This window comes from Mizuhopecten yessoensis, unplaced genomic scaffold (assembly GCF_002113885.1).
Source record: "Mizuhopecten yessoensis strain PY_sf001 unplaced genomic scaffold, ASM211388v2 scaffold917, whole genome shotgun sequence".
NCBI classification, from domain to species: Eukaryota; Metazoa; Mollusca; class Bivalvia; order Pectinida; family Pectinidae; genus Mizuhopecten; species Mizuhopecten yessoensis.
The window spans coordinates 794700-813282 of NW_018403786.1; the positions used below are offsets into that span (position 1 = coordinate 794700).

General features: G+C 35.6%; 2 protein-coding genes across 2 annotated transcripts; both read left to right on the plus strand.

The window, feature by feature from the left end:
- The first annotated feature begins 3983 nt into the window (after nt 1-3983).
- On the plus strand, nt 3984-11629 carry LOC110454352 (neural cell adhesion molecule L1.1-like). The gene is made up of 9 exons (XM_021503822.1): nt 3984-4191; nt 4941-5057; nt 5645-5750; nt 6723-6904; nt 7869-8006; nt 8343-8504; nt 9106-9430; nt 10277-10409; nt 10862-11629. The coding sequence occupies exons 1-9, from the start codon at nt 3984-3986 to the stop codon at nt 11435-11437; spliced, it is 1947 nt and encodes a 648-aa protein (XP_021359497.1). The 3' UTR covers nt 11438-11629.
- A 1972-nt stretch (nt 11630-13601) lies between these two features.
- On the plus strand, nt 13602-17567 carry LOC110454285. The gene is made up of 5 exons (XM_021503718.1): nt 13602-13780; nt 14390-14457; nt 15377-15542; nt 16295-16370; nt 16652-17567. Exons 2-5 carry the CDS (start codon nt 14394-14396, stop codon nt 16988-16990), a joined length of 645 nt encoding a protein of 214 aa, XP_021359393.1. The 5' UTR covers nt 13602-13780; nt 14390-14393; the 3' UTR covers nt 16991-17567.
- Nucleotides 17568-18583: the final 1016 nt, after the last annotated feature.

Consider the following 18583-nt stretch of genomic DNA (forward strand, 5'->3'; position numbering starts at 1 on the left):
ATGATGTCGAGACTTTAGCTTTTGTGTATTGTCAGACAAAAATAGTACAAGTAGATCTGACCTAGTTTCACATCTTGATACACATAGTACATGACTATAACTATAGTCTCACCACTGTCAATTCAACATGAACCCTGTCCGGGTAGTTACAACGAAGAATAGAGCTTTTGTGTTATATGCCGGTTATACCTCGAAGTAAAGTAACCTTACCTTCCATTGTATTTTAGCGTTCATTCGAGAGGTATACGATTCAAGGTACTCCTTTTATTACTGTCCATTAAATCTATACAATTGAGAAATACAGAAACGATCAGGTATCCCTAATTATTTGCACTTTTGACACTCTGATTTATATAACCATGTAAATGGGCGACAACTCGGGTATTATCACCACTAACGATATGACCACGAAACAAGACGAAAATAGACTACAAGGTAAAGTATATATTGTAATGGAACCGTTCACTGTGACTGCAGAACTGTCATGACACACGCTAATGTGTACACGTCATTGCCGTCATATATAAAGACGATAATGTATCTATAATCATCAAACTTTAAAGGTACAATCATCAGTTTGTGTTAAGTTCATTTTTTCAAGACATGAGGTCGTACACTCTGCAGTAACCGTAACATTGATAGCCACAATAATCTCTTCTTTTAGGTAGCGACACGTGTCTCTTTACTTATTAATTTAAAATTAAACAGAGATCGTTTATATTTTGAAATTCATCAATTAAGGGGTTTACGCTCCCCTTCCTTCTGATTCAGCAATGAATTTGACCAATTTGGATTTAAAACTTTTTGGTTCTAGCATCAACATAGCCCTAGAAGGAGGAAACAGCTGTATAATGTAATGTAATTAAAGTTTGGCTTTTGTATCTATTACCAAATTCTAAAGGTGCTTTCACCTGTGTATGTGTATGTGTGGGTGTGTGTGTGTTACGTCTATCTCTCACACATATACATGCAAACGCACACACATGTGAAATAACAGCTAATATCTATTTGACGCCATTTTATATTTGGACACAAATCAAGTTGACGTGCGTATTAAGGTGTTTGCGAACCTACGTTGTGATCCCGCATATAAAAAAAAGATTTATGATATAACCATATAATAATATTAAATTTGCAGTTATCAACGTCACCAATACATACTCCTGATTCAAACCTTACCTTTCTGTCGGACCATGCGACTCCTCCGTTCATTAATTAATTAATCCATTCATTCATTTATTCATCATTCATAGTGATATATATCTTGTTTTGTCTCCTTGATTGGCAAGGTGTTGTCTTCTTGTATCATTATTAAGTAATATTTCCTTGTGCGTCGACAATGTGTTACTTTCTTTCTAGTGTTTTTCCGTTCCAATTATGATCTACCATTGCTTTATGTTAACTTCAATATCGATATTAAAGAATCTGTGTATTCCATCAGATTCCATTAAAGTTTCTTTGTATTTCATCAGATTCCATTAAAGTATCTGTGTATTCCATCAGATTCCATTAAAGTATCTGTGTATTCCATCAGATTCCATTAAAGTATCTGTGTATTCCATCAGATTCCATTTAAGTATCTGTGTATTCCATCAGATTCCATTAAAGTATCTGTGTATTCCATCAGATTCCATTAAAGTATCTGTGTATTTCATCAGACTCCATTTTAAAGTATCTGTGTATTCCATCAGATTCCATTGAAGTATCTGTGTATTTCATCAGAGTCCATTAAAGTATTTGTGTATTCCATCATTTAGAAAATATTTTATAAAAACAAGTTTTAATTCAAGTCTGTCATATTACAGTGACTCGTCATGGATGTGACCCGCATATTATTTTGCATGCTATTGACTTGGACAAACACTGCTACCATACAGGGTAAGTAACTGTTTGGTAACAATACCCTGTATGCTATCAAATCACAATACACATATAAAAATCAAAATATTTACCGAAGAAGGATGGAGATTGGAATACATTGTGTTTTTATTGTACTATTATATCAAAAGAAAATACGACCTTCAGATCGTAAATAATATATTTTGGGAAAAAACACACTCTAATAATAAAATATCCTTAACAATTAACTTAAATAAAATGCCTCATTTCTTCCATAATCCCACAACAAAGGGAAAATGGAACAGCGTGCGATTATTTCACTTTTTCATGTTAAACCAAATTTTATCTTTTATCCCTTGCAAGAAATATTTCTTTTCAGCGGTTTCCATACCTAGCCACCCATCTTCAAATGGCAATGGCTGTAGCAAGAACGTTAAAACCTTTACAAGAATTCAAAATTAACATTGAACAAACATACTATGATTTTCTCAATGTGTATTATAATTAACCTTTTAATAAAATTTCACTGTGTGGTATTATTTTACTGACTGATTTTCTTTGCTTCGTGATATAATATCACATTGTTGTGTTATTCACTGTGTGACGTTTTTTGCTCTGTGATATTATTTCATACTTTGGTGTTACTGTAGAATTGTGCTGTTTTTTAAAATGAGATATTACATCTAACGGGCGTTCGTTGTCAAAGTTTCCTTCCGTTTGAAACAAAATGATATATGATAGAAAAAAAATAAGTCAATTGTTCTGCTATAGATTTATTTATTACCTTTAAATATGTTTGATATTTATGAAATTTTCTACTTGCTATTTTTTGATGGTCATTAATTCATATTACCAATAGTTTATAAAAATGCTCACCTTAATATTATAATACAATTTTGTTTCCCCCTCATTGTTACTGTTTTTCAGGTTATACGATAACCTAAATCACGGAAAACAAAAAAAGTCATGATGTCGTTTAGTTGTAGTTGCTTCGCCATGAAATAACTGCGCATTGTTGTGTTTTGTGCAAAATGATTTACTTTTTAATAAACGAGTTTTCTTTTGCTATCGACTAATGAAATGTTGTGTGTCTGCTAAATTAATTTGTTTTTAGATTATACGGTATGTACTGAAAAACCTGTGTGCACTTTGCAGAAGTCCGCGTAACGGTTTATGAACAAAATAGCACACGGATTTTTCGGTATATACAACATAATCCTAAATATATCCCGGTTATTCCTTAATATCCATAATAATTCACGATTTTGTTCACAGCTCGGGAGGGGCCACCAGTTATTCTTTCCCAGTCTTTTCGCGAGGTCTACTACACGTTCTACACATCAAGCGTCAATCTCTCATGTACAGCAGACGGCTCATTTCCACTGACGTAAGTGAGGTGTAGGATTGATGTTACTGTTTTGTCGTCCTGATAAAAAGGTAGCTACATCCTGGCGATTTGGCTAGGGCGAAAATCTTGGAGCTAAGGTACCAAATGGCAGTTGTTACAATATTGTTAAACACGCTCTCTTGTACATAGTATGTATGCTACTTTATCCAGCAGGATCAATACCCCTTTTGTATATTGTGTAAATGAGCACCTGGTGTATATTCAGTAATGGTAATACATATCAAACCTTGCCTTATCTTCTTATTGTGTATACATTCAATATAGTGTGTATGTTCAATTTTACCACATCATTTTTGCTTTCTCCAGAACAAGTTTAATATATGGTAATGTGACTATATATTTATAAACTCTCTCCAAAACAGGTGGAACTTATGTTAAATGTAACCATATCTTTATTAGTTCTCTCTCAAACAAATGGAATGTATGTAAAATATAAATGTAATTTGTTAAAGCATACATGTATCTTAATACGGTGCGGATGGTTCATAAATTGTGAACATGTATTTATGTGTAGCTATAACGATTGGTAAAAGCTTTCTTCTCTCACAACTCTTTTGGTTGTTTTATTTTGTTTTATTGCAGCTTTGTTTGGGAACATTATGGAGCGGTAATCCAGAATATCACCGTATATAATTATGTATCAAATTTAACACTGAAACCTCAAGAAACATCATGGGTCGCAGGCACATACACTTGCATTGTGGGAAATAGGTATGGCCGTACGTCGAGTGACAGTATGGAGTTAACGGAAGTTACGCTATACCCAAGCACCACTCCTAGTGACGTAGTGTACGAATATCCTCCTCTGAACATGCCATATACGTTACGGTGTGACCATCCGAACAGTAACATAAAACCGGAAGTACAATGGATCAAGACCACAAAAACCGGAAACACGCCACGACGGATACAATATAATGAACGGATCACATACGACACAACTGGTATGTCTTGATGATTACAAATTTCTATAATTTCATAAATATCAACAATCGGTTTCATATTCAAAATGTGGGTGTAAGAGCTTATTTAGTTCGATGTCGTCATTTGCATGATTAATACATTGCAATTGCATACATGACGTCATTATTCCTCCGCCGACTACGTTTTCTTAAAATTAATACGGGGTAAAAAATGAATTGCAGGTAACGCATATGCTGATGCGGAGAACGAATATGTCTGCTATGTCTCACTACATTATTGTATAGGACGACTGATGTGGCCCATCGAAGCATCAGGGGTTTTCTGCTGCTTCTTCTACTCAACATAATTGCCACTGAAACACTAAGGACGCCCATATTTCTTTCTTCTTCCACATTTTTTCTTTTCGGTGTATATGGCAGCGTTTTGTATATTTTCGGTGTATATGTCAAAATAATATAACCGATTGAGGTGACATTCTTAAGTCAATGTTTCAGTGAGATAGCACTTAACTATAGCCCTTGAGCTGCCCTATCATCTTAAGCCGCCGTCTGTGACCTATAAGAGGACACAAAACCCCAAAGCAACGCCTTGTTTACCTTGTTTGCCTTGTGGACCTATTCTTCCGCACAAATCCTCTTGATACCTTACATGTCATATACAGGCTTAAGAATGGTATTGATTGTACATTTATATAAAAACAAAAGTTTAAATTTGATGTATACAAAGACATCGGTTCAATCACTTGTCTAACTGTTTTATTTTTCAACAGGCAGTTTACATTTTGTGTACATCGTTACATCAGACAGAGGAGGGTACATGTGCAACATTTCCTACCCTGTCCTACAGTATTATATGCTTGGACCGACCGTCATTCTTGAACCAGAAGGTAAAGAAAATTAGTTTTTCTATAATCGCCAAATCCGCGAATGATAGTCCCAGCGAAAGCATCCTGTTTTCTAATAATGTAAATGCTTTATTTCGAAACATTATTGCCATATCAAGTTCAAATTAGCATGATTTAGACGCATTTGTATTAACGAGTTTTAAGTTGCTAAAACTATTGATTTTAATGTTCAATGGTAAACCACTGCCTTGACACAATATAGTATAGTTTTTATGATAATACAGTTTGAGCAAGCATACAAAACAGCAAGGTCTGTTGATTTTGATGTCCAATGGTTAACCACTGCCGTGTCACAATATAGTATAGTTTTTATGATAATACAGTTTGAGCAAGCATACAAAACAGCAAGGTCTGTATTTTTTCATCACTTCCATGACCTAGTTAAGTGACATATCCTGTAATATAACAATAAGGATGTGCTGTTAACTGTCCTTGATGATTATTACCCTAGATAAATGATGACACACGTTCACGAACTGTTTGTCACTTGTAGACATGTAACATGGCAGTATAAAACTTATCTATTCGACAAGTGAAGACTAATTTAACTTTCATTGTTATTACATTAGATACTGGATTCCAGCTGTCGACTGAATATCCTATGTGGAATTCCGAGGAGTTCCCCACCGCACTGCGAGGTCAAAACCTAACGCTTAGATGTGTTTCTGGTGGAAAGTAAGCTAAACATGTACATTCACTACCTTAGGCTATTCCCTACCTTACTGTGGCGTGCATTACCTCATAAAGAAATCCTTTAAAAGATGTTATGAATTGCTAATCAAATAATGGCCTGAAAGATACACAGGTGTGTATGCCTTCACAACAATCCTATACTTTACATTGTATAACAAATGCATCAACACTAGAGTCTTATCGAACTGATATATCATAAATCAAGTATGTATATAAATTTACTTACTAGATACTTCTCTAACTAATAAACCAGTAATAAAACATTAGGTTTTCAGCAAACAGTGCTTGTCATAGGTTACCCCGAGTGTTCACATGGGCTTGTCATAAGTTACCCCGAATGTTCACGTGGGCTTGTCATAGGTTACCCCGAGTGTTCACATGGGCTTGTCATAAGTTATCCCGAGTGTCCACATGGGCTTGTCATAGGTAACCCCGTGTGTTTACGTGGGCTTGTCATAGGCTACCCCGAGTGGTAGCATGGGCTTGTCATAGGTTACCCCGAGTGTCCACGTGGGCTTGTCATAGGTTACCCCGGGTGTTAACGTGGGATAGTCATATGTTACCCCGAGTGTTTACGTGGGCTTGTCATAGGTTACCCTGAGTGTTTACGTGGGCTTGTCATAGGCTACCCCGAGTGTTAACGTGGGCTTGTCATAGGTTATCCCGAGTGTTAACGTGGCTTGTCATAGGTCACCCCGAGTGTTCACGTGGACTTGTCATAGGCTATCCTGAGTGTTAACGTGGGCTTGCCAAAGGTTACCCCGAGTGTTTACGTGGGCTTGTCATAGGTTACCCCGAGTGTTTACGTGGGCTTGTCATAGGTTACGTGGTCATGTTAATTTTTATTTCCACTGGTTTCTATTTCACCTTTGTTCCTTTCGTTTATAAATCAAAATACTGATAATCGTATGTTGAAACTCCGTAGGCAAACAAAACCTCTCATTATTATTTCAGCCCGATTCCACAAATTAGATGGCAGAAGATTGAGGAAGATGGTACCGTTTTACCAGCGTTAAATCAGAATATTCAGGACCACGGTCGAAGTCTGACATTTCAGAACCTTAAATTTACAGATCGTGGGGAATATGAATGTACCACGGAAACACAAACTATCCGGTTTGATGTGACAGTAGAGAGTGAGTGGTCTTATTTGCTCTGCTAGAATTTCAATATTATTTATTCAAACGTACGACAGCCCAGATCGTCCGTGAGGTGTAGAACGTGTGAAGCTCCAGTACCCATGAGGTCTATAGTGCGCGATAGAGCAGGTCGGCAATGATATCATCAGTGTGTGAAGTCTCGTTCAACCAGACGCTTGATCACCTGTTTGGCGTTGCTTGTGCAGACAACAAGAGTCTGGTTGAACGAGACTACATTGTGTGACAAGCCTTGCTCGCTGTGAGGTCAAGTTCGTTTGAATGACCTCCAGATTTTGAGTGTTTGACACTCACGATCAATCGTGAGGTTCAGATTCGAGGACAACGTGGTCGGCAATGAAGTATAAAGCATTTGATAATCCTCGGTTGGTTTCAATATAAAAAGTATATATGTGACAGACGACCTTGAGATAAGGAAAATGCAATAACCCCAGTTGCATCAAGAGCATGTGACCGTCCCCGGTCAGCCGTGAATATTAAGAAGTTCTGAACGTACGCCCCGTTTGAACATTTTAAAAGACACTTACCCTTCCAGAACACCTTGCATTATCATTGACTTTTTCAGGGTTTCTTTGTAAATGTTTGATTATTCTGCATTTAGCCTAGATTTAATGTATTAAGTTCGGGTAGTAGTTTTGTTTACATTGAGCGTTTTTCACTGCAATACTGTTTGATTTGCAGAATACGAAAGGGGATTTCACCGATATATGTTGTTATTCGTATAAAAAATCGTTTAAAAGCAAGTACATTTTAGAACTCGCATAATACGAAAACGTTATCATAAGAAACAATTATGTGATTGTCATAAAACATTCCACACCTTCAACGATCTTGATGTAGCGTCTGTCATTTAGACATGTAGCCCTCTTAAGCTGAACTGTTGTTGTGCTATGTAAACATCAAGATGTCCTTATAGATGTCAAATGATATTTTGTTTTCAAAGGTACACCATTTTGGATAGAAAAACCTAAACCAATCATCACTTCAGCAGGTACTGCAAATCCTCTCCCGTTTTTCTGTAGAGCGTACGGGGAACCTGTACCTGATATCTCGTGGTATATCAACACTGTGTCAGCGGCTGGTACGTATGTTCATACCGGAAGGAACATAAGGACTTAACTACATAAAGACTATGATTACAAATGGTTCATAGACAGATGTTAATTGTCTTCAAGCAGATTTCCAAAAGTACAATTTATACTTAAAAACTGAAGAGTTACATTTTTTATTATTCAAACACATACATCAACAGTGTGACATTTTTTATTCAGGAAATACCTCCTCACCTATTTGGAGTGTGGGGGGTGGGGAGTATTAACTGTACATACTACGATGTATATGTTTTTATGACAATATTGCAATAGAACATAAAGATACATTCTGATTTCATCTACAAATATGCCTTCTATCATTCCAGATCAAAATAATAACTTGGCGATTTATCATGTCAACTCTACGCAAACCATCGACATGGCTTATAGTGTACTATACGTTACTACAAACGTCTCATTCTCCCTCAAATGTGTGTGTCACAATAACCACGGAAGTATTTCCTCCTACAGCTACCTATACATAACAGGTAAGCCTACGTGAGCATAACAAGTAAGCCTGCGTAAATATAACAGGTACGCTTACCTATCCATAACATGTAAGCCTACATAAACTAAACAGGTAAGCCTTCTTAAACACAACAAGTTAGCCTACCTTTCCGTAACGGGTAAGCCTATTTAAACAAAACAGGTACACTTACCTGTTCATGTAACAAGCTCGCCTACCTTTACGTAACAGGTAAGCATTTTAAGATAAAACAGGTACACTTATCTGTTCATGTAACAAGCTCGCCTACCTTTTCGTAACAGGTAAGCCTATTTAGATAAAACAGGTACACTTACCTGTTCATGTAACAAGCTCGCCTACCTTTTCGTAATGGGTAAGCCGATTTAGATAAAACATGTACACTTACCTGTTCATGTAACAAGCTCGCCTACCTTTTCGTAACAGGTAAGCATTTTAAGATAAAACAGGCACACTTACCTATTCATGTAACAACATATCAGTAAACCTACTTATACATCACAGATATGATTTTCGGTAAATAACATATATGCATCGTAGTATCGTTCCTTGCTCATTGCACGAATACAAAGAAACAGTACCTTCATGTAATTCTTATATTCCAGAACGGGTTACTCATCCACCAACAATTATACCAACCATTAAAACAACTCATATACCGTCCTCAAAGACAACTCCAGCATCAACCACGGCATCAACCACGGCTTCAACCACGGCATCAACAACGGCATCAACTACGACATCAACCCCATCTCCAACTACACGACCAACTCCGGCACCAACCTCTAAGCAACCTGCAGTGCCAACTCAAGCACCGAGTGAAGTGTCTGACAGCTCAAACACCGCCGTGATAGGTGGGGCGGCGGGAGCTGGTGTTGGTGTCGTCATCATTATAATCGCTGTGGTCTACTGTATCTGGTCTAAACGAAGGTACACTTGATTTTCGGTTATATACTGACATGTTATTTTTCTGTAATTATACAATAGTGTATTCAGAATACGACAACGAGTGATCATGATCAAACTAATAAAAACAAGAATACATGACATATGTTTAATGCTGAATGAATCTTACTATATATTCATCATGACCAAAAGGAATATACATTTTAGCTATATGAAATATATACACCAAAAGTTATAATATATGTATCTATATATTTCCGATAAACTAATTAGTTACTGCATAGACTGTATCAGTAACTGGTAATATGTATTAGTGCGCTCTTTTGACTGTAAACTACTTACCCGGGTGTTGATTTTACCTGTGTGGTTTACAGATTCTCTGATGGAATTTTACGTTCGTCATCGCTTGATTACCAGTTAAGATACTAAAACATTATTTATTAGATATTAATCAGTACTCTAGTTTTTCACATTCAAATTAAATTTTTTTACGAACCCACCACCTCCCGTTTCACAAGTATTTTTTTCTCAATTGGGTTTTCCACCTTTCTGGCCCTTGGCATTATCATGGAGTCCCAGATGGACGAAACAGTTCCATAATGCAGTGTAATGTTTTTGGCATACACTAGTGTACTGTATATTTAAATACATTTTACATGTACAATTATCTGTGTCTTACGTTGCTCTTTCTGTTATGATTTCTGCTGAGTTTACTGATGTCGTTACCGTATCTACACCTGCTATGTCCTCTCGTATCTCTTCTGATGATGTCCTTTTATGATGGCACTTTGATATGTTAAATTTCGTAGATGATAACCATCAAAACCATTCAGGAAGTAACCTAACATTTTATTCCATATCGCCGGCTAGGCAAAGCATGGACCCAGTACAGAAGTATGATGCTAGAATGGGCTATGGTAACAGAGGATACAGCGACGTAGAAATGGACCGTGTGCAAAAACGCGATCATAGGAGGGTGCATAAAAGCGAAATCCTACAAAAGGTATGGCACGATTTCATGTAAAGTAGTAAGATAGGTTATGTCAATAGGATGGACATTTCGTTTAAATTCAAGTAACGACAAAACGTATTTAGTGTGTACGGCATTGGAGCAACCGATGACTTGGAAAATTGAAGTTTTATATAGCCATGTTTTTAGGTTTTTAATCTTGCAACGACTACCTTCAGAGTATTGTGTAACATCGGATTCTTGTTAAGTTAATTGTTTTAAATAGAAAACACATTGGCTCGAGGCTTCCTGTTTAAACTTCATTCAATATGTATAACATACTTATAACAACATAAACGTTGGAGGGATGGGGAAACAAGCGTATAGCTCTGGTTTGATCTTTTCTCAAATATTCGTCAAGAATGAATGTGCAATTTAACAGACATGAGATTTATTATTATTTCATTGAAATTTCACATATTGTATTTACATTTTCAATTGTTTAGCCACACAAGGAAGGAAAGGGAGAGACCTATACTGGTTTAACTAATGAGAGGGAGAACAAAAAGGGAAATGTGTATGAGCAACTTGGTGGTACCAATAATCCAGCCAATGTAGAAAACAAGCCAGAGGAGGCAGAATACTGCTATATTAGTGATGCAGACATTTTGAAGCCTCAGAGACAGTCCCACATTCCTACCTCTGAATCAGCAGCCCCGACAGGCGTTTTCAATAAAGAGGTGCCAAATTCTACCAAAACAAAGACACCGGGTGTTAAAGAAGACCCACGAACATCCATGACGAGACCGAACTCTAAACCCCTACCCGAGGTGCCTCCGACTCAGAATCCGCCATACGGTAAAATTGGTCGTTTCTCCAGTGGCAAGTACTCTGCAGTTGGTAACCCGGCGTATAGCAGTCGGGTCCCTCAACTCACACAACCAAAACAATTTTCCGCCCTTCCAACGTACATGGAACCTATCACAACAAAACTGTCCGGTCCAACTACCAACCAGGAACCTGTACCAATAACGCCTGACGATGGTTATTTTAAACTGGAACTCAGGCACGTGAAGATGTGAGGTACAATGAACATGTTTCACATACAGTGATTACGACAATATAATTACTTAACCTTATATAAGATATATAATTGTTTTCAAAATTACTGGTTATGGTAAACGGTTGGATAATAACCGTGTGTGCGATGTCGCAAGTTTTATTGGACAGATCGGTAGCTGATGCTATCAATTTAATGTGTTTGTATATGTATCCTTAGTGAAAACTGTTCTTAAGATGATTGCTATCGCAAAACTTGTGTATTAGGTAATACTAAATAAAGTGTGGAGGCGAGTACCCCTGAATAGAGACAATTTTTATTGTAATCAATTTATTCCAAATATATAACTGTATGCTTTGTATCGTATTTAAGAAATCAAACACATGTATTGTCTTGGTATCTGTTAACAGCTTTACATAACGTCATTCACAAGACACACTGAATGAATATATAGGCATATGAGTAGGATAACTATTATTACAAGGTGATCCTACGACACTAGATAACACTATAAAAATGTTCCTCTCGTTGTTTTCTCTGTAACAGTTATATTATTATAATTGTGAAGTGGAAGCATATGTCACATACTCGATACTTCAAACAGTACTTAATGAGTATTATTTTGTTCAATGCATTTGTCCTGTTTGTTATTAAATCTGTTTGTACTCTGAATATTGTGTCATTGTTTGATCTATGTTAGAAAATATGTAAGTATGTGAGATGGGTACCGGTTATTAAAACCATGTGATATGATCAATGTTTTATATGAATGTGATTAACTTTAGAAAATATTGTTTCTTCAAAGCCAAAGGCAATTTATATAAAAATATATTTTGAAATATAGGTTGTATACGTTTTTTTCTTCACTGTGTTAAAAAGTTGAAGAAATATTTCGCATGTGTTAACTTTGCAAATCAAAATTAAGATATAATTTGCATATAAATTACTATATAAGTGTCGTTGTTCTAATTAGGTTTAAATAGTTTGATTTGTCTGTGCTTTACGTTCAATTAACAGTTTTGGTCATCTAAGGGACGGGCTTTTACGGTGGATGGAAAAAACACCCACCTTCGGCGGGTACCTAACAAGGTAGCCAACAATCACTCATTATGAAATCTTTATTACTGGAATTATAACTATTTATCAAAAAATGTTAATGTATCAGACAAAGTAATGTTGACCTGAAAGAACAATAGACACTACTCGTCTCGGTCAACAGAGTTGGGTTTTTTAACTGGTACAAAATTATTATTTGGTTTTAGTTTGGACTGAATGCATAACGGCTTTGGAAACATTATGGACGACAAACCCTTTAATAGTTAGCTATAGAGGTACCGTTATCATGCAATCATAGAACGCTAACCATTGGAATATATTTGTATGTACCTGACACATAGTCTTTTCATCTTCACAGTCCTGCCCTTATATAATTGAGCATCTCCTGCAAATTACCAACACGACGGGTGTATTTCGCCTGGTTTTATTTTGTTATGAAACTATGATAGATTCATGATGACACCAAGCTAAGTGTGCTAAGCGAAAATGTTGAAATATGAACGAAACATATTTTTGAATATTGACAACACAAAGGGGGTTATTTAAATTCAAATTGTTGTAAAATGCAAAAAAAAAAAAAAAAAAAAAAAAAAAAGNAAAAAAAAAAAAAAAAAAAACCAACGTGTGTACGGAAACATCTAATTTTTTAAACTGAAAGAGATTACGATGTATTACCTTGCAGTTATCTAAGAGTTGTGTCCCTTACTTTCAAAACTATAAATGCTTGATTAACCTGCGAACAATATATTTGGAGTTTAAAAAGATATCAAACATGTGCATTGCTGGAAATATGTTATAACTTTTTAAAATTGCACTTCAGACAGGTTTTATATTTTGCTTGTATTCATTGATAGACTTCTCAAAAGTAGTACATGAATATAACAAATCTGTTAATTATGCACGCTAAAATGGTATTTCATAGATGTGTATATCTATATTGACCGTGTTAAACTGTGCAGGTGTCTAGTTTCGTGACTTGAATATGGATTAGCTTTGACAATAGTTCGTACCTGTACTAAACGTTCAGCATTGTGATTGTTTACCTGTGAGCTTGGCTATTTAGAGTCATATACGCTTCATTAAACATGCATTATTTCTCCAATAATGAGTTCACGCTGTTCCGAACGACCCAGGGTGCTGGAACCTATCGTGTCGTGACCATTGGGTATACATACAATCTATTTCTGTCTTTTTCTTTATACTTTATATGACCCTGGTAGGCGTGTACAGGTGGTTGTGTAAATACATGTGTAAACTGACAAATATGAGACGGAATAACCAGTGGTGAAGGAAAGTTGGTGAATCTAAGGTAAGATTATATAACCGTTTCATGAAATTTATAGAATATTGTCTTCTATCCACCTTGCTGGTAACATACGGCTCTAATGAGTCTACATCAACTTAACCAACAGTTCTTCAAACAACAGGACAAACATTTCAATAATATTAAACTATAAACAAACTAGAACAGTAATTCAAAGCTTCAATCTGTGGACATTGATTGGTTTCAGAACAGAAAGGGGGAAAACTCGAAGCAAAGTGAAATCAATATGCAATATACAACATCATACCGATATATAATTGTTGAGGTGAACAGATGTTTTAATTTCATAAGCTGATGTCAATTTCACAATTTCAGTCTATGTGATATTAATTTATATAACAATAAGAACATCATCAAATCTTGATCTCCTGTCATTTCAGTATCAAGTGTATTTCCTTAAAATAATCTGTGGTTAACCGGATTCTGTTCCATAGATGTTAGCATGAAGAATACTCATGGTCATATTTTGGTTTTACGTTTCTTTGTACATCTACAGTATTAGCATTAATGGACATCTTTTAAAGGCACTTCGTACGTTGTACGTAATGAATACCATTCGTGTACTTAAACTGCATCTCCATTATTCCATTTCAGCACCATGACAATGCTACACACGGCCTGTAACCTGATCGTAATGTGGGCGATATTTGATATCAATCAAGGTAATATCTCAATAACTTAAACGTTCATTTATTTGCTCAACCTGCATTCCTTAAATAGGCAGGCTTTATAGGATCAGTTGTAATTGTGTATTTGTTTCCATTTATGTACATGAAACATTGTCCTTATGATACCTATGATGTCATAGAGATCTGGATTTCCTTGATTTCACGGAGATTACGTTTACGATTGTCACATGTGTAACAGAAAACCTTTTCAGATCACTTGGTTTTACTATGTTTGAGAGTTAAATCCTTTTCATTTGGTTTTATTCAAGTCAAATTTCTTCGTTCTTATAAATGCTTTTATAAGTGTAAAACTCTTTTAGTAGGGTTCAGATCTTGTCACAATACGTTGACATTGTTGTTGCTTTACACTTTACCTTCCCGCTATTTTAATCCGTATATTATTGATTTCAAAACTGCAATAATATCTTTTGATATAATCAATCACTTGTGGTCAATTATGATAAGTTCTTTTTACACAACCAATTAAATTTTCTATGTGACGATTTGATGGCTAGTACGATATGTACACTGTCACCTTCATCAGACAAATGACCAATGAGGCGTATGTACACAAATGTGTCAAATGTGTACGAGTTGTCCACGAAATCGATGTTGATTTCGGCTACGCTGTAAGCGCATATACAAAAGTTGTTACATATGTACCGAAATGACTCGATTCAGCTACGCTTTGTTTAAATATTTGAAATATAAATAAAGGTCAAATATTTTAAAAAAATAATCGATTTGACTAAGAACTAATATAGATTAATTCTAAAGACAATGAAGCCATGGAAACATCAAATTAAATAATTTCAAGCCATATTTTATGCATTTGCCTATCACAAAAAAAAAGGTTTTTAAACAAATATCGTGCAAATTGACTGCATCATTCATGGACTGCCTCGCTTACCAGTTACAGCAAAACAATCGCCGCCTCCACCTAAACCTACACAAGCTTCTCAAAACGAGCCGGATTCAAACTCGTCAAACTCCGCAGTGATAGGAGGGTCTGTGGGAGGGTGTATCGCGCTAATCATCATAGTCATCGTCGTAGTCTACTGTGTCTGGTCCAGACGAAGGTAGGTTATACATTGGCTGGTTTCATATATTATAAACTTGATTTCATATGTAGTTAATTGTTTTGTATCTATAGGATTGATTCTTTACTGCCTGGTATTGAAGCTTATATGATATTATTAATCATGAGGTATGCTAACTAAGTAGTTAGATTATGCTTCTAGTAAACTCGGTATGCATTATTATTCAATATCTTCGAAGTCATAATCATAATGTGTCCTTGTATTACAATAAAATGTATTATGATATGGGTGAGAATCTAAGTATGTTTGGAAAGACAAAATCAACTACAGAATGCCAGTAGAGGGCAGTGTTAATTATTTTCCCAACGTTTTGTGTCTGTTAACGCTGTGGTACGGAACTGTTTTTCTCTTCAAGATTTTGCTTTGTTATTACTTATATGACAATACAATGTCAGCGTGTAAGACTATTAAAATGTAATATTACTTATTTGTACAAATTTAGAAGCTGTCTATCACCAGCTTATACAATTTTTAGGATTGTATCCCATTAAAACTTAATTTGATCGTATGATTGTCTCCCTTTCAAAGAAAATTCAATCTCAAGTTTGAATTAACATTTTTATGAAAGGTGCAATACGCAAGTAGTAGATTCATGCTAAAACTGTACCAAAACTCAAACATGTACATTGCGTATGTAATAAACTTAAGTTAGATAGATGTAAAAAAAAAAAAAGGAGAGAGAAAAAAACACTTGGTTTTTAAAGTAAATCCACATTAACATTGTATTACAGGAACCGAGGCCAATCAGACACCAAACCAAATGCCAGCATGGTCTTCAAAAATCATAGTAACAATGATGTAAAACAGGTTAGTAGCTTCAAGAAATTTGATCTTTAGATATTGTTCAGTAGCATAAAATCCAAAGATGATTTAGCAACTAAAATATTGTCCATTTGATCCTAAAGTTGTTTGGTCGCATTGCTTTGCATTCATTATTATTCGCTTCATAGATGCTTTGATGTATTCGCATGTAATGATATTATCGAACTGATATAATCAATAAAGTATTGTAGAAAAAATACTTATTTACCAGAAACAATTCTACCTAAACAGTGTAAATAATCACACCTTTTTACTTTCCCAACAAGCCCCGGGCATCAGAAGACAAGAGGGAACCTTATTCTGTTCTCTCCAACGCCAGCGAGAATGCAGCACAAAGAAATGTTTATGACGAGTTGGGTGGTGTCAGTAATGGGAACGGAACCCCAACTACAAACGAGGAAGCAGAGTACTGCTATATCAGTGACAGTGATATAAAAGCGGCACAAAGACAGTCGGGGAATCCAATCCCATCAGTTAGAAATAACATGTCACTAGGTGATCAAACTTACAGTGGTCAGACCGGAAATCAACACATCTCGACCTCTCCAGTTAACGGAGAACCTCATGAATATTTGGTACTGGAACCAGAACACACAAGCTTGTAGATGGAATATTCTATCATCTAGTCGTGCTATTTTCAGTGACATGCTTTTAGAACAATAACACTAACATGGGAAAGGTTCTTTGAGTGACCAAAGTTCTAACTGTTGATCGGAATAGAGTTTCTAGCATTAACATGAACTGAGGAGTACAATTTTATGTGATGTAAAGAGTTCTAGTGAAGAGAGTGTTCAATAGGATGGTCTTATGTTCTCGCCTTGATTGGCAATGACATATGAGAAGCAATAATAGGAAATCACAGAGCAAAGTTAGAATTAATTACCAGTTCAATAAAACAAGTGCTTGAAATTATTGTTTTATCTTTATACCGTGTGTTCTGATACAATTACATTTTCGTCATTCGGATATATAACTTGATTCCTTGTGCTACAAATCATTATCCACGTGATCATGAATTATTCTTCCAACCCATACCTCATCATTGACAAAGACGTAGGAAAAACGACTAGAAATGATGTTCTGTATTAGACGATTAAACTTAATGGTATTGAGGTTTATGAGTTTGTCTTTGTATTTATTCATGTACATGTATTTTAAGTATATAAATAAGTGTTATGTTTACATGGAATATATGCATCTTCTTAATAGTAAATCAATTCGAAATCTTTATTGTGGTCGTTTATATGAACCTATATGATGAAGTTTAATCGTATGTTAGCAGTGCAGCCTCAAGTAAGTTTCTTGTAGAATAGATATAAAGTTTTGGTTTTGTCTTTGTTAATCGTTGAGAAAACATCGTAAAACAAACAATGCAAATTTGTGACCAGTCTAAAAGAACATAAGAAAGACGTTGAAGCCATGAAACAGCAAGTCTACACTAGAAATACAAGGATGGCATCGGAGAAACAATACAATAAATCAGCCATTACATACCATGCTAACACATACAACCACGTCATAGACTGGAACAACTCGAAAGTGCTTGAAAGGAAGGACAACTGGAAAGTCAGGAAAAATAATGGATCCATCTGGTTAAGGAGGAAGGGGGATTCGATGAAGAAAGAAGAAGGGGGCCACCAACTGAATCATGTTTATGACCCCATTTTACCATCCAATAAGAGGAAGAATGGGTAACGTGTTACCCGTCCCCCTGACTGCCTGCAGTATTAGAGTGCAATCGGGCGAAATGTCTTTATGATTTGTGACAGCTGGCTTTACTGATTCGGCATACTGGCTTAGTGAGTTGTTTTCAGCGGTATAAAGTCGAGACACCGGTCATTTGCACTATTTGCTTGACAAAGGAAACAGACGTTTTCAAAAGCTCGCAACATAATACTTCAATTCCTGTTTGTGTCCAAAACAAACTTAGCCTTTCATTTCGAGTCTCGGTCAAAACGTTTTAAAAGTGTAAAAATACAAAAGAAATTTTGACCAAAATGTTTGAGAAATTAAGCATAAATAGCAATGTGACTGTATTGAATACACACTTAAAACTCTTGCTTCAAATATACCCTATGAATCAATTCAAAAGTACAGGTATCTTTAGGACTGTTCAATGTCGAACAACAATACGTTGTTACTATGTTAGAGTTATGTCCCTTCAACAAAACACCACTCTTACGAAATATTTAACAATG